The sequence below is a fragment of the Drosophila sechellia genome, chromosome 3L (assembly GCF_004382195.2).
Source record: "Drosophila sechellia strain sech25 chromosome 3L, ASM438219v1, whole genome shotgun sequence".
In the NCBI taxonomy this organism is placed as follows: domain Eukaryota; kingdom Metazoa; phylum Arthropoda; class Insecta; order Diptera; family Drosophilidae; genus Drosophila; species Drosophila sechellia.
Window position 1 is genome coordinate 2415744 of NC_045951.1, and position 16754 is coordinate 2432497.

The window sequence follows — 16754 nt, forward strand, 5'->3', positions numbered from 1 at the left end:
TTATATACGAGCCTAGTGAATCATTCGGACATATTTATGTGACACAAGTGGAACATCTTCGATCAGTGTTATAGAGATGCTATTTTCGGGAACATTCATAACCAGAAGTTGATCACATATTCCCTTCGCCTCTCCCGAAATTAATGATCTTGTTAATCGGGTGACAGAACCACAAACAAAAGGTGACATACACTCATACAAATAGTTGAGTGGAATATGGTCTTAAAGTTCTAATTTACGAATTTAATTATAATTATATAAGAATTAATGGTGAAAAATCCATAATCTAGTCACAATACTTTAAAAACACATTTCGATCTTGGGCGTAATTTATTTCTGAGTGCAGCCTGTGTTTTTCCGCTGGAGGATGAATGTATGAACCGCCTTCACCTGCAGTGTTTTCCCTGCCCACTTAATTGAATTGTGTATTTTCGGCCTTAATTAAAAAGCCCGAAGTCGGGTTAAAAGTTCATTGACTGCCCGCAATCGTAATACACTTTTAATGATCCCGATTTGGGCAAGCTAGAAAAATCAATTTAGTTTCCATTTTGCTGTTTACTTAATTGAAATTTAGCCTACGGCCTAGGGACTAACTAAAGGGATTTCCTTTAGAGCACCGCCTCTCTCGCCCCAACCATGTAAAACGCACTCTTGGGAATTCTTCACCCCATTCGCTGGTTCTCTTAAGTTCTATAGGTGCTCTTCTGCCCATTTGGGGAGCTTCTTTTGGGAGCTTTTTAGTCGCCTTCGAATCGATCTTCACGGAAAGTTTTTCCTTAGCCGTAATCAGTCTAGAAAGCGCGAGTGCTCGTGACGGATCGGATCGGATCGAATCGGACCGGATTGTACCTTCTATATACCTCGATCTATATCGCGCGAATTTATTTCCACCCAGTTTGTACTTTTGCTGCCTGTTTTATTTATAAGTTTTCTCAAATATTTCTCGTTTTGCCCGTCTTTTTTTGGGGATTTGCCATTTGAGTTTCGGGAATCTCGTTCGGTTTCGCATCTGGAGTTGTTGCGTGTGCTTATTTATAGTTTCCCCAGAGATACAATCGCACGTTTGATATGTGTTCCTATTGTTGTTTGGTCGGCTTGCGCCATTGCGTATGAGTGATTTGCGTTGGCCATCTTACCCAGCCGCATATGATTTTTACTGCCTCATTGCCCGACATTACGCAGCTGTTTAGGAGACCGTAAAAATTTCCCAGTCAAAGTTCTCGTGTAATTTACATAAATATAGTCTAGATCAGATTTTATAATGAGCCTCTAACAAGCGATTGTGAACAAGCCGAGGAACAAAGATATTTGGGGAAGTCTTGCATATATTTCCATCTGTAAATCAAAGTTGACAAGTGAGCGAACGGTGGTGACCACACGATGAGACATGTGTTCTTGGAAGTCTTTAAAATTCTATCGAAAAAGTTCTTAAAATTTTTACGAGACTTTGAATTGTTATGAAAGATAAAAAAAAAGACTAAAAAACGACCATATGACTCTTAGTTTTCTTACTCAATGAATAATGGATGCGAGTAATCCATTTTGTTGAAGAACGATCATTTAATTTCGAAAAACTTCCAAATGAATTGAAACTGAATGGTGCTAATAAGCCAATGTTTTCCATGACAACTCCAAGTGTTCCTCAAGTTCGCTAACAGATGCCAACGATATCGAATGTCATTCGACACGAGCATAATCTCTTTATGCTTATGTTTCCTCACTCATTGTTTACCACTTGGGAGGGAAGCAAGTGTTACCTTTTGGGATATTCTTCTGCCCCGATATCATTTGCCGTCATCCTTAGCTATTTCGAATGGCGTCAGCAACGGAAATGATGCGTCCAGATCCCACACGCCGCCTGGTGCCCCAAAATCGGACCAATTGCGGAGCTTTCTGTATAAACAAATATTATATATGTGCCCTCCCCATCGAATTTCACACGCAATTTGGTTTATTTTCGTTTAATATCCTCGAAAATGAAAAAAAATAAAGCGGAATTAAAATTGTATGGAGAGGGCTGTAAAATAAATTAAATTAATTAGTTTCAGCATTTGTTTGCGGGGCCTTTCAATTGGCAAATGGGATTGGCAGATAAGATTAAATAGTTCTTTGGGTCTTAAAAGCTTTGATGGATCACGAGTGAATTGGCTGAAATGTTTCCAGGAACCAAACAATACATTATGCATTATGTATAGACAAAGTGGCAAGAGGTTTATCTAGATAGCTTGTATGTAAGTCACTTCTCAAAGTGCTCGCTAAACTTCTAATTTGCCATGATAATAAGCTGCTTCCGCTCTGAATTCACTAAAAAAGAGTATTTATGTACAAGTATTGTGTGGGAGCCGTATGCAAATGATTTCGCTTAGGAAGAAAAAAAACCGCACTTGACACGTGGAAAAAGATTGAAGTTAGATGTCTCTTACACTGGGAAAAACGAGAAGCCCTAAATATTTGTCTAAACCCAGGGTCCAACGACGTGAGGTCGTAAAAAAGCTTAAACCTTTTAGATAGCCGCAAAGATCGTTAAAAACTGACTGAGTTTGCTTATCTCGAGGTCTTCGGACCAAGTTAACACAAGTTGGCACCATGAAATCTTATCAGACTCGCGGTTCCGCGAGTTGCGGGCAAATAAAACATTCATTTATCTTGATTGCGTTTGAGTAAACTCAACTAAATACTATTTTTCTCGTTTCATTTACAGACTGTTCAGACCACTTGGCGGCCACAATTGCCGCTGCCCAGGGAGCTTCAGCTGACCAATGACCGGAACAGCGCCGACGACCACGATTCAAAGGTGATCACGACCACCACAACCACAGCGGACATCCATCACCACAACCACCAGGAGGAGGAAGAGGAAGAGGATATGGATCGGCTAAGGGGCAATCACAGCATTGGGGGATCCTCGCAGCAGCTTTCTGGCAAACAGAAATGGTCCTTCGGGAGGCTTTTTCGCAAGAAAAAGGAGGCTGAGAGTGCCTCCTCCAGCGAGGAAGATCGCAAGGCGGGATTTGTGCCTGCCCAGCGTCAGTCAGGCAGCAAGCCGAAGGGAAAACATGGCAAAGGATCGCGAGGTAGCAGCAAATTCGATCACATTGTGGTGAGTCCGCGGCAAGAGCAGGCTCCACCGCATCCACCCCAACCGCAAATCGACAATGAGTTCTTCTTGCCTTTGGAGGCCATACAACCGGAGCCCTACTATCAAAATCAGCCGGGCTACTATCAGCGATCGAGTAACTCGCTGGACAGGAGATTACTAATGCAGCCTGGGGCTCAGGGAAATGGTTATCAGCAACCCAAATCTCGATCGGCGCAGCGAGGTCCCAAGCCACCAGGAGCTCACTCCAGCGAGGAGGAACTGATCTCGCTGAACTCCTCCACGTTCTCCAAATACCGCAGCGATGAGAGTATTCATCTGGGTTCCGCTGCTGGCCAAAGTCGACGTAGTCGAGCGGCCCGCAATGAGCGTTACTACAAGAGATTGTCCCGGGATGGAGAACCAAGTCATGGCGGAGCACCCATTGTAGCCCAGCATCGATACAAGACCCAGCCACTGCCTTTATCCATCTACCAGCCAACGAACGCCTCCACTGGCTATGTCCAGTGGCAACCGCAGCCCCAGAAGAACCTGCAGAATGCGATACAGAACGATGGAAAGCGAAGCATCAGCTACGACAGTCACATACACCTGCAGAACATGAATGGCAGGATGCAGAGTAAGCCATTACCACCGCCACCGCCTCCAAGGGATCCACTGAGGAGAGTGCATATTGGAGGTTCCGGGCAGATTGGATCCAGCTCTGGCGACCTGCGTCCCGTGTCCTACGCCTTCGATCACAATAGTCGCTGTGCGTCGGACGATCGCATTTGGCAGCCACCCCACTACCAGTCGGTGCATTCACTCAACTCCCAGCCCAGTTCGTCAATAGTCAGTGCACCAGTGAGTCAACAGCAACCACATCACAGGAGATTCATAACTCGATCCGAGAGGAACGCAAATCCTGGCAAGCAATCCCTGCCGAATGGTATTGATTTCCACTATGTGGCAGATGCAACGCCACGCTCCAGGAAGCCGATACACATGATGGATGCAGGCAGGATGGACAATACAGGAGTGCCAGCATCTAGTGGTATATTGCGAACCTCTAAGAGTGGGCTACCCACCCCAAGTCCCGCTCCCCAGCATCCCTTGGCCAAACCGCGGTCGTTCTCCAGCTCGCGACTTAGTGAGCTACGAACCTATCCCATGCCAATGTACTCCGAGGTGCAGAAACCTAAGAGGACTGCGCCACCAGTCAATCCCTCGCCGAATCAGGATAACATAGTGTGTGGGAGTCTGCACATAAAACCCACTCAAGAGCATGGAAACCAAAACTATGTGGAGATTCGTCATCGGGATGTGCACAAGACCAACTCAATGCCGCACCATTATCAGAACAGGCGATCTGGCGAGGATTTACCCAACAAATATGAGGAGTACGTTGCAGAGAAGAGGGAGCAGCATCAACAGGCACCTCCCCCAGTTTATCCGGAGCGTAAAATGAGCTTGACACCAGCAGTGGCACCACCGCCTCCTGTTTACTTCCCCCGCAAGAAGCCTGCTAATTTGGAGGAGGCCATCAACGAACTGGAGGCCATTTACAAGTCTCTAGGACTCACTGAACCAGCCGAGCCCAAACAGGAGCCAAAGCTGGATATTTCCTCCAAGATGCGAGTGCCAACTTCCAGTGATTTTGAAAAGTTCGCCTTGGCGCATGCTGATGACTACGAGGATGAAGATTCGCCAACCGGAGAACCAGATCCAATCAGAGATGATGTGGCCTTCAGGAACCTACAGTTGGCCAATCTGCAACATCGGCCCTCGGAGAAGCAGCCTCCATTCGGCATCCCAGTGGGACCCATTGTGCCTGCTCCACAGTCGGATTATCTTCACGTGGAGCCAGTGAGGGTTAAGAAGAAGAGTGGCTCTCCTGACATCATTAAAGATGATCTGGCTGTGCGTTCATTGAGAAAGGATCCTCCTGGTCCCAAATCCAGCTTTGTCTACCCAATGCAAAAGAAGCAACGGGCTATTCGAACCCAATCGGCCAACATATACAATCTGATCCAAAGAGACGCTGCGAAACCATCTGGTGGAGATCTCAAGAGCTACATGGAGCTTACTCGCAACCTTGAAAGAGCTGGCAGCATGTCCAACCTGCAGGGTGAGGATGGCAGTGATACCAAAGATGTACCCGCCACACTGGATCTTCTCCGAAAGTTAAAAGCTCAGGATGAGGAACTGGATTTGGCTAGAAAGCACCACCCCATACCGTTTAGGCATCCCAGTCAGGGAGGAGCTATTGCCCAGCTGCCAGAGCGGTTGTCCAAAGAGGAAACACCCAAGGCAGCGCCTGTGCCAGCTCCCCGAAAGAGTCTGACTCCTGAACCCATGCTAGATGATGCTCTCAACAAGATTGCCCAGGATGCGCAGGCCAGCAGCATTAAGTTAAGTCAGGAACTCCATGAACTTCGCAAGGAGGCATTGATCACAGCTGCGAGACCAAAGTTGAATGCCGAGCAACAGAGATTAGAGGATGAACTGCAGCAGATTGAAGCCGTCTCCGAGGCAGCCAAACGTTGTGGTCAAATGCTGCTCGAAACTCTGCCAGATGCGGGACAGGAGGGTCAGGAACCTCAGGATAAGCCCCTCAGGAAGCTACATAAGGAAGGCAAACTCATCCGAGCTATCGATGAGGTGTCCGAAGCTGCTAATGCGGTCTGTGAGAAGATCCTCAAGGACATAGTGACCACAGAACCACCGGTGGTAGTTCAGGAGGCCCTCCAAGTGAGGCAGACCACAAAGACTGGACCAGGCGGAGAACAGTTGGTGATGCCGCATCTTATCAAGAAACTAGATCCCTTACAATCCGACAAGATCGAGCACATTGCCAGACGATGCATGCGGCAGTTGAGCGAACTGGCCAACAATCCGGACTACGACAACCTGGCCACCTGTAATATGAGCAACCGCACCACCAGCGCAACGGGTGGAGCAGCCGCTGATGCCACTCTCGTTTGTCCCGTTCCAGAGACCCAAGCCAAGAGCCAGACGCTCGATGAGATTGACAAGATCATGCAGGAGTGCGAGCGTCAGGCGAAGAGCAGCAGCTCAACCACAACCACCGATGATCAGCGCACCACCGCCCCCAGTCTGACGAGTGGGAGTGGCAGCGGGAGCTTCCCACCCAATGTGAGCACCACCGCCAGTTCGTTCAGCTCAAGCAGCGACTGTTTAGCCAAGTCGTCGAGTCCCTCGCGTGCCAGCCGTCCGCTCTCCTCGAGCATCACCTCTTTCAATCCATATTCCTCCAGCGACTACATCAAGTCGCAGAGCAGTGATTGCCATGCACCAAGCACCGATCCGATCAAGACCTTTAGCACCACCTCGTACGAGGTGCAGTCCACACCGCAGAGCACCACCATTAGCACCAATACGATGAGCACGAGTCAGAGCAACACGATCAGTAGCACTACTAATCCGAGTGTGGAGTCCAAGCCATCCGCCCCGTCGGTATCGCCACCACCCCTGCAGTTGACGCCAGTGGGTGATCGGAGGGGCAGGAACCGGGAGCGGGGAGCTTCCTGCTCCTCCACATCCTCACCTTCACAGTACAACTCGAGCGAGGAGCTGGCCGCCATTTTCGGCATCGAGGAGCAACCGAAACAGCAGCGTCGCAGCCGGCTGACGCGTAATGCCACAGGTAACGGAGATGATCCCGCCACCACTGAGGCCCCGAGATCGCCTGTTTCCGATTCCGCCAACGCCAATGATACTGCCAATGCCAATGCCAATACTACTAATCCCGCCCAGCTCGATTCAGCTAATAGCGCTACTAATCCCGTTATGAATGTTCAACTTGATGTTACTACTAGCACCTCCACCTCAGCCTCAACCACCCATCCAACCTCTAACGATAATGCTAGCACTTGTAGTAGCCATAGTTATAAGCTAGAGACGATTCCGGAGCAGGATCACGAGGAGGTGGAGTCCACGCTAAAGTTGTCGCCGAACTTCAATAGGATTTATGCCAGCAAGATTCGCATCGTAATGGATCGCGATGAAGAGGCAAGTCCCCTGCCGGAAGGAGAAGCGAATGCTGCTTTAACTCAATTCGATTCTTTGAGTTCTCTGGAAGAGACCTCCTCCAATCCGGACTCTGGGAATGTTAGTCTCACGGATTATCCCCTGGCGAACCATGCGAATGCCTCCCTGGAACTGCAGACCGCTTACAATAGTCGATTTCAAGTGAGAGAGCATTACGTATCCGAGGTATCCATTAGTGCTTCGGAGTCAACGGATGAGGAGCAGACGGACACGGAGTGTTTAGGAGATGCTGGTCGTTTGGAAACAGAAGACTTTCCCCCTTTACCCACAGAAGAGGAGTTAGAGGAGAGTCTACGGGAAGAAATAGAACTGAACGATAGTCTTAGTGCGGCCACTTTAAATTTGTCTAGAGAGAGTAGCAGAGAAACAGAACCAACAATGGGGGAAGACAGCTTAGCGCAAGAAGAATTGGTATCTGTAGTTGAAGAGTTGAACCTCAACGAAACTGTTAGTTTGAGTCAAGAGGTTTACAATGTAACCACTGAGACGCTGCAACGAATAACGCCAGATGAAATAGATGGCCTGAGTTCCGCTATAATTGAGGTTAGCGAAAGCTTACTTAACGAATCTGCATTTGATGAGATGCACTTTAAACTAGACGAAACGGAACTGGACGAATCGGAAATCATTGACAGAATGCTTGAGGCTTCGTTTGACGAGTTAGACGAATTAGACCTTGAGGACAAAGAACTTGACGAAAGTCGACTTGACGAAGAACAAAACAGCGAATGCCAATTTAACGAAACCTATAACGAGCTGGACAGCATAGATCTTGACGCCACAGAACTTAACGCCACTGGACTAAACGAAATTTCATATGACCAGCTGGAGGACCTAGAACTTGACGAAAGCGATTCCGTAATGCCGTTCACACGGCGAAAGAGCATCGTTTACGAGACCCCGCAACTTAACCTGAGCATTTCCGAGCTAAAAGTGAATTACGAAACACAAGTAGAGCCAGTAATTAAATCAGAGTCACTCAACGAAGCCATTAAATCGATGAACAACGATGACAAAGGCGACGAGGAGATGCAGGCAGGCAGTGAAGAGAAGGCAGATGAAGAGGAAGACAGTGTAACTGAGACCCAGACACATCGTCGTCGCAAAGGACTTCCGGCGAATCCCGCTAATGATGATGAACGGCCGTCCACCAGCTGCAAGGCTCTTTCCGTTTTTGGCGAGGTGCGAACCTTGGCACCACTTGCACCACAGGCGGCGGCAGACGCAGCTGGAGCGGTTGGTGGTGCAACGCGGGGCGGTTGGACTACACTCGAGCACGTATTTGTCGCCTGCACTGTGGGCCTTATTACACCGAACGATTTGCTCACTTTGTGCCTGATCGTAATTGGTGTGATTATCATTATTGCAATTGCGCTCACCTGAGTGCGCCGTTTATGGCCCGACTGTTGTTGCTGTTATATTGTTTGTTGTAATTATGGTGAAACTGGAAAGAGAGAAAATTATGATTTTTTTTATGAATTAGCCACCAAGTGCACTTAAAATTTCCACTTACAGTAATTAGTCTAGGATGAATATACATACATATGTGTACATTTATGTTTAAATTAGCTTTTATTTTAGAAGAACCAAAAGTATTCTCAACTTCTATGCTAAGTGCAATTTACATATACTATACGAATCGAAAATTATGTTTATTATATTTTTTTTAAGCCCACTGTGCAATTGCAAACGAAAATTATACCATTCATCAATGCTCTCTAACCGTGGTAAAAACAAATTAGTTCTTTAACACAGTTTCCTCGTTTTCCTTCTTAATTAATTGTTAATTTGACTGCAACTTGTGCCAATGATTTTTATACGTTTACTTAATAATGCTCTATTAATTATTCAATTAAATACTTAATCCACCATATGTACTCTCCAAAATAATGTTAAGCACATGAACGAGAAATTCGAAAATAATTTACCAATGAACGAAGACAAATTACATTTTTACCATATACTAATGAGAAAATATTTTCTATAATCTCTTTGTATATTTTCAGCTCAAAATTTAATAGTTTAAGTTTGACAGCGAACCATTTCTTACGTAGCATTCATTATTTCGCTATAATTTAAATGTTTATATAATTTAGCAGACAAATGGAAACAGGAGCCATGAAGCAAATGAAACTTATATTATTAATAAAATGTTATTTAAAAACAATCTACGATTCTGACAACGTTTTGTTTTAGATTCCTTTTCTGCGTTGCTAATGCTTTTGATTTATTTATATTTGTGTGTAGTTTGAGTTTCCTATTCCTGTTCCATTTAATTTTCCATGATTGACTAACACATTTCGTAATAAAAGATCAAAATTCGCCAATCGCAAGGAATATGTTATTTAAATGTTGTTGCCGCCGCTAATATGGATTATTGCTAATATTATTGGAAATTATTTTAAATATTTTTTTCAGATTTTACCTTAAGTTAAATCAAAAATACCCTTTACTTTCAGAGAAGCGGGTATTTATAGAATGAAAAGCTGTGTATGTTGGTTTGCGTCTTCGCTAATTGTCTGTGCATGTGGTGAAAGCTTTTTCAGAGATAGGTGGCGCTTCACAATATGTAGAATGGCGTGTAAAATTTGTGTAGATGAGTATGTCAAATAAGTGTGGGATTTAAATACTTTTGAGCTTAATCAATAAATTGCAAAATTGAGTATATAGTTACAACATTTAAGGTAAATTAGTGGGCAATCACAGAAAGAACTTTTAAAGGCACAGCCTAACTTCTTTCTGAAAACTTTTCATGAACTTCGCAAACCGAAATGCCTAATATCAAATAGAAATGCAGACCAGACAGAGTTGAATAAAAAACTTTTTAGCGGGCAGAGTGGAAACCAAAAAACTTGCCTAGCTCAAACTTAGTTGCAAGTGTAAAAACAAATAAAAAAGTTAGGCATGTTGGGAAAAAATTTGGCCGTATAGATAAATGTGTATGGAATTCTGTTTACAATTTGTCTGTCTCGTGGGGTCACAGACTGACGAGTACTGCAACACGCCTGAAAGGTATTTATTTTCCTTTCAAAATAGAAAAGTTAGAGCTTAAAGCCTAAAGTCGTCGCACGGCAATAGGAACAACAAAAAGGGAAAGTCGTGGCCCCATAATGAAACCAATTCAAGGAGCTGCTCGAACTTTTCTTGTGGCCCTCCATCGGCTCGTGATGTTGTGGCGTAAAAAGGACATTCAACTGCATGACCTGGGTTTGCTCTGGCATCTTATTGTTGTGTTCTACGGCTTTTGTATTTGGGTCCTTTTTTCATAATTATGTTTGGCCTTTTTTGCCTAATGAGGTGTATGATTTCGTCGGGTAATTTAAGCTAGGTCGAGAGTCGCAGGGAGCAGAGGCCCATGGGATGGATGTACGTATTTCTTTTTAAATCTCTGCTATCGATCCGTTTGTCGTTGTGGGATTCGGGCCATGATTTATGTCGTCAATCTCTGTGGATGCTTGGGTAATTGAAAATTGGCCAACGGAAGTGTTCGCCTCGACTTTAAGCAGCCACAACAATAAGGTTTTAAGCTAAGAAAAATTCTCCACAAAGAGTTCATTTACCTTAGAAGCCGAGCATTGCTCTCGTTATACAAACACACACAAAATCACTGGCACACCAGGCTAAATAGCAATAAAAATGTCACCCGGCTCTAATTTGTTTTTTGTCTACGCCGGGACTCGCTTGGCAGCTCTGCTCCAAGGACCTCAAAATGTGGTTAAGTAAAGGAGGGCTGTGCCATAAATAAACCAACCACATGGGCGTGCGAGTGTGTATGTCTTGGAGTTCCTTTTCTGCATGTTTGCCTCCTTCTATCGCTGAAATAATCATAACTCACTTAACCCCATTAAATGTGCCTAGGAAGCCCAGCGGGCGTATGAGCGATATTCGCTTGAATGAAACCCCCCAGTGGGCGTGTCCAAGTGGGCGTCGGAGCGGAGGCGGCAAACGCTTCATTGACAACCTTTGTGCCCGATAATTACTATCAGGCAAGACAGGCGTTCCCCTTTTTCAGCGTTACTCATACGCCGCGTGGTACACCGCAACATTCGTAATCATGTGTGTAAAAATACAGAGAAACAAATTGATCATGCAAAAACATTGAAAGCTACATTTTTTAATTTTATTTATGTTTTATATTTACAATTTCTCGGTTATGACATCATCATACTAATAATAACGCTCAAAATACTTAAATAAATGCAAAACATAAGGATAAAATCTTAAATTCTTCAGATCAGTTTGATCCTTTTGAATACATTTATTATGTGGATATATACCACTGGAATGACCAATTTTGGTGACACTTTTTCCCGCAGTGCTTGAACATTTTGTGGTCTCGATTGCCAGTCGACGACTCGAGGCATGCGGTCAAGTGTGGGTTGCGTTTGTTTTGTCGCTTCTGTTGCGCAGATTGTTGTGGTTGCACTTCGAGACTCCCCTTCTGCCCCTTTTGCCCCATCGCCCACCCACTTTTCCCACCCAAAGTGATCAAATGGGGCACGCCAGAAAATTTTACAGTCGGGAACTTGGACAAACATAAATTTAGACTAAGGGGCAACTCGTTTTCGGGGTAGGCAACTTGTTCAATTTTGTGTAGCCTGTTGTAGTAGTTGCTTTATTGGGCGTAACGAGAGGGTGGAGGCTCAGGGGGCTGCGAGGTCCTTGCCACTGCGCAGGTACAAACAAAATGAGCTGAGAGAGAGAGAGAGTTTTGGCCAGGGCGAATTGCAAGGACACCCAAAAAAAAATCCTTAGAGAGCATTTAAATATCATTGCCAGGCTAAAAAAGAGAGTTTTGACAACAACTTCTTAAATACAAAAATACAATTAATACAATAGTTATTTTACAAATTTAAAAACACATATGAATTTAATGTAATATTTTATATTGTAGGAAAGGATAAGGAATTTCACTCTTAAAGTGTACAAACACTTTTCACTCAAATTCAACCAGTTTTTAAATGTGTATTTGCTTAGAGAACTTTGTTCGTTGCTCTTGAAGAGTGAGCTTACGATTAACTCTCTTTCTGACCCCCGAATTCGCCGTTAACAAAAACCGGCTGAAAAAGTCAGCTGTTCGGGCGCTCAGGACTTGTTCGACGTGGTCGTCGCTAGTGCAGTTACTGCCGCTCCTGCTGTTGCCTCTTTATTACTGCCAAATGGTGGCGAAAATCGCATGGGAAACCAGTCTCTTTGCAGCCTTGGATCTCAGTTCGCGCTGAGTTCTCCAACGAATCGGAAGTGGCGGCGCAAGCAAGTGTGATTCGTGTCCTTCGAGTCGGGTACTTTACGTAAATCTAGAGCGAAACCTGTATGAAAAATCACCGTAAAAGTTATTAGAGAAATTCATTAGAAGCAACGCAAGGGAAACCTAGAGAAAAGAACCCAAAACAAAAGCCAAACAAGGTGCGTTCTGTCAAAGTTTTCGCATTGTCGGCGGTGCTTAATGTTTGGAGTGTGTGGGAAATGCACGTGTCCGCGTGGAGGGGAACCCCAAACTCTCTGGAAAATCCGTTCTGGCCAGCAACAGTTACGCGGAATTTTCCGGAATGTATAGCACAAGTTGGAGTGGTGGAGTTACTTTATTTCCGCTTTGATTGGTCGCTTTGCTTTATGATTTTTTGCAATTCATTTCACTTAGTGCGTAATTCATGTCTCCTACATGCTCATGGCCACGCCCCCCGTCGAAGCCCGCTTCCGCCCCTGGAACACGCCTTTGTCCTGTTTTGGATCCGTCTGACATTTGTTGGCCAATTTCCATTGTTGCCGTTGCCGTTGCCGCCTTTGTTGGTGCGTTGAACTCGCTTGGCTTTTCCCCCTTTCACCATCAGCATCACCATTACCATTGCCATCTGCCCCCTCGATATTCAACGCATTTTGGTGGCTCAAGTTCACTTTTGTTACTGCCTTACACTGCTATGTATTTGGTTTTTCTTTTCTTTTTGCTTAGAATGCAGAAGTTTCCTTTCGACTCATCAGCTTCTCGTTGCAGACTTTTGGCTTATTTGCATTTTCATTTCAATGAGCGGACGCTGGGATTTCCTTTCCATTTCGGCGTTTCCCACGACTCATTGTGTGGCTAAGGACATTTATGTGGCTATTTTTACGTTTTTCAACTTGCTGCTCGGTTGGTTCTAGCCATAATATGGGCTTAATGTTGCTGAACAGCTACTTGGGTTCTATATGCTACCCTTACATTTATTGTGTTACCATTGAATATTAAGTACTAGATACATTTAAAAATGGCTTTAAATAAGAGCTTCCTGTCAAGTTTTCCTTTCAGTGCATGAGTAAAAATGCAGGAGAAATGTTCTTTAACGCATCTTAGGTACAAATGTGGAGAAGAAATTCAAGGAAATGAACCAAATTGATTGAGAATTGCAGGGAAGTCTTTAAGCTGATTGGTTCTTCTTAGGGATTTTGCCGTATAATTGCTGGTGTTTCCGTTCACTTTCATTTTGGGAATTTCTCAGCTTCGTCTGTCATTTGCCACCTACAGCTACATTTTACCGTTTCGCTGCTCTGGGTATCCTTCGGATACGTGAGTGATTCAACATAATTATGTTTCATCATCGGCTGGATGTCGGCAGATGTGGCTATAAAGCCGCATTATAACGGTTATTTGTGCACGTATGCACGAAGTAACAGTTAAAGCCAAAAAGTATTTCAACATTCATTTGGCTCTGCCAGCAAATTGCCAACTGATTGTTTCGGTGGTTTCGGCATTCGCGCGGCATCAGCATTAAGCTAAAGTGGGTGAGATAGAAAGATACACAGATTCGCACTCATATGATCTCGAATTGGAAAAGTGGGTCTTAAATGCGATTTTATCGATAGTAACTTACTATGTTTTTATACAGATGTGCAGCATAAATCGCTTTATGGAGCTTTTTCAATAATTTAGTTTCGATCAGCGTAGCTTTGCTGCGACTGTTATTGTTTTAAAAAGAATTAAGATAAATTAGATAAAAAAGACATAAAAAATATGTTTTTATGAATATCTTTAGATTTTATTTTCCGTTCGACGTTCGCTGTTCGATTTGAATTCAATACACCAGACACGCCCCACGAACTCGATTTTGACCAGTCCAACCACTCCAACACGGATATTTACGCAAGAATTTTGTATGTTGGTAATATTGAACCCGTGGCCAATTAGTGGGCATTAAAGGTCAAAAGGGAGGAGAGCCAAATTCCTGGTCTGTGCAGGTAAGCTCACAAAAAGTGTCCTTCGGTTGAAGTGGGTCTTGTGTGCGTATGATTGCGATTTTAGTCGCCCGAAAAGGGTATAAAATCTACATAATTCAACATTTTTGGTCAGGCCGTTTAGAAAGTTTTTCCCTTGCCTAAAAATTGCACTACAAGGTGGCCTGTTCTCGTTGCTAATTTGCATTTTGGCCGAGTGTTATTAACTTAAGAAAGAATGTGTTCGTATATGTATGTATAGCTCTGGGGTAGTACTTCTCGGTAATTAATTTTAAATAAAGATCTAACGTTGGGATTGGTCTGAAGCGATAAAGCGAATTACCTTATTACGGAGTATATGGCTAAATATTTGTTAACATAATTAATTTAATACGAACTTACTTCGTAAATCATTTTTTAAGGGGACACATCTTTGTGTTCGTAAATTGTTACTCAATCATTTTGAGCCATACAAAGCCTAATTGGATTAACCTCATTCCTGTTTTTTTTTGACGATTTAATAACAGCATTTTAAAGACTTTTGTCGAGACGGATGACTACTACCCACTCCCCTTTGATCCGAGTCAGGATGAAATATGATATAGTCATCCGTTTAGCATAAGACGGGTGATCATTCAGCAGGCGCCAGTAATCCAAGTCCTCGCATCCTTGCCCAGATTTTTATGGACATTGTGCGACGATGTCACGTGACTTTTTGGCCACTGGCAGGGGCCATAAAAGCGGACTTTAATTAAAAGTCCAAAGCGAAATAAGTCATAAAAAGCCAGAGTGAGCAAACAGGCGTAAACCATAGGGAGCAAACAAAGAGCTAAAACGCTGACAAATAGCAATTGAAATGTTTGCAAATAAAAACTTAAAAAAAAAGCAAAAAAACATAGGAATGGCAAATGAAAGAGTTACAAGGGAACCGGATCGAAACACTCACTCAAGTTTTGCTTTTCACTCAAAAAAGCAGAAGCAGACGCCCACCCATAAAAAACTAGCCCCCCACTTTTCCCATCGCTCGGTTTCAACTTTTCAGTTTGAGTTGCCAGCTGTCTGGCAAATTAATTAGTTAATTATGCTTTGTCGCTATTTTGCTACTTTTTGAGGCACGTGCCACAAGGCGCGCGACGTGACTTCATCATTTTCGCAACACTCCAATTTATCTGTTGAAATATGTAACTTTTTTGCCGTCGCCTATTAACATGCAATGATTTATGATTAATTTTCCGAACTAGTATAACTTACATTTTCCGTTTTTCCCTCTCTTTACAGGTGAGTCACGACCAGTTTTGAGTACTTCGTACTTCGCCCCGACGACTGTCTTATTTATTATTTTCTGTTTTCGGGTGAGTTAAGGGTTTACTGCGATTTAACTTTTTATGGTCGGTATGAAAACAGAACCGTTTATTGAAAAGCCATTGGCACTGCCGGTCGTATAAGCGTTTATGACTCGAAAATAAAACGTATGTTTAAGGAAAATATTTGCCATATAAACATGAGAAATTCACAATGGGTTTTTTTTTTAAGTTTCTAACCCAAAATCGTGCTAAGAGCAGCGCCTTGAGCAGTGAAAGTACAGGGTACTGAGATCATCTGATGCCATTAGATTTTCACATTTTTAAGGCCAAACTTTCATAATGATTCTTGCAACTTTTCTATGCACCGCATTTCCAATAGATGCCTCATTATCCGAGCGAGTTTGATTGAAGTGTTTTCAATATTTTTCTTTTTGCCTCCACTTATTTGCATCTGGTTTGATTTACCTGCCTCGCTGGCTCGTCCAATTCCAAATGCAATCTCATCTTAAACTTTTTCTTCTGCAACCATTAAACTTGGAACCTCATCACCAACCATCGATACTGCTCCAATCCCCTTTAGCCACGGCCCCCGTTTCAATTTCCGATCCCAACCGAATCGCAATTTGAAGTGTGCCGCCTGCGCAAAATATAAAAAAATAAATAAAATAATACCATACACAAAAATAAAAGCATGCAGGTAGAATCCGGAAAATTCAGTGTGCAGTTTGGCTTTTCTTACATTCAGCATCATCTCGGTAGGGTTTCCTACGCAATAAATATTCTCGTGTTTCGCCGGCAGATATGTGAAGTGTTTTGTGTGTTTATACATATTTAACCACTTTTATGGACGGTATGGGGAATAGTTTGTGGAAATGTTCTCGGTGGCAGTTTGCCTAATGGCACTGAACTCGCTCTGTGACTTGGTTTGGTTCGGTCCACTGTGATCCATTGGACTGGTTGGGTGACGAGCGAGAGATTCTATGACCATGATGGCCACGAAGGCCATTTGGAGCAGACGCGCAGCGAAACGGTTCATTAAGCAATTTTCTATGGCATTTCCGTGCTTTCCGAGCTTTTCATCATTATTACGAACGAGCGAGATCATGGCCAATTCTTGA

At 43.8% G+C, this 16754-nt stretch overlaps 1 protein-coding gene across 11 annotated transcripts in view; it reads left to right on the forward strand.

Moving 5' to 3' along the window:
- LOC6610486 (supervillin) overlaps nucleotides 1-16754 on the forward strand; it is a 106006-nt gene that overhangs the window by 11791 nt on the left and 77461 nt on the right. For 9 of the 11 annotated variants that reach the window (XM_032719667.1, XM_032719659.1, XM_032719660.1 and 6 more), the window contains exon 2: nucleotides 2702-6743. In XM_032719667.1, the coding sequence (XP_032575558.1) occupies nucleotides 2702-6743 (4042 nt within the window). Of the gene's footprint in view, nucleotides 1-802; nucleotides 895-2701; nucleotides 6744-16754 lie in introns of those variants that run through there. The other 2 variants (XM_032719657.1, XM_032719661.1) reach the window with 2 other exon arrangements.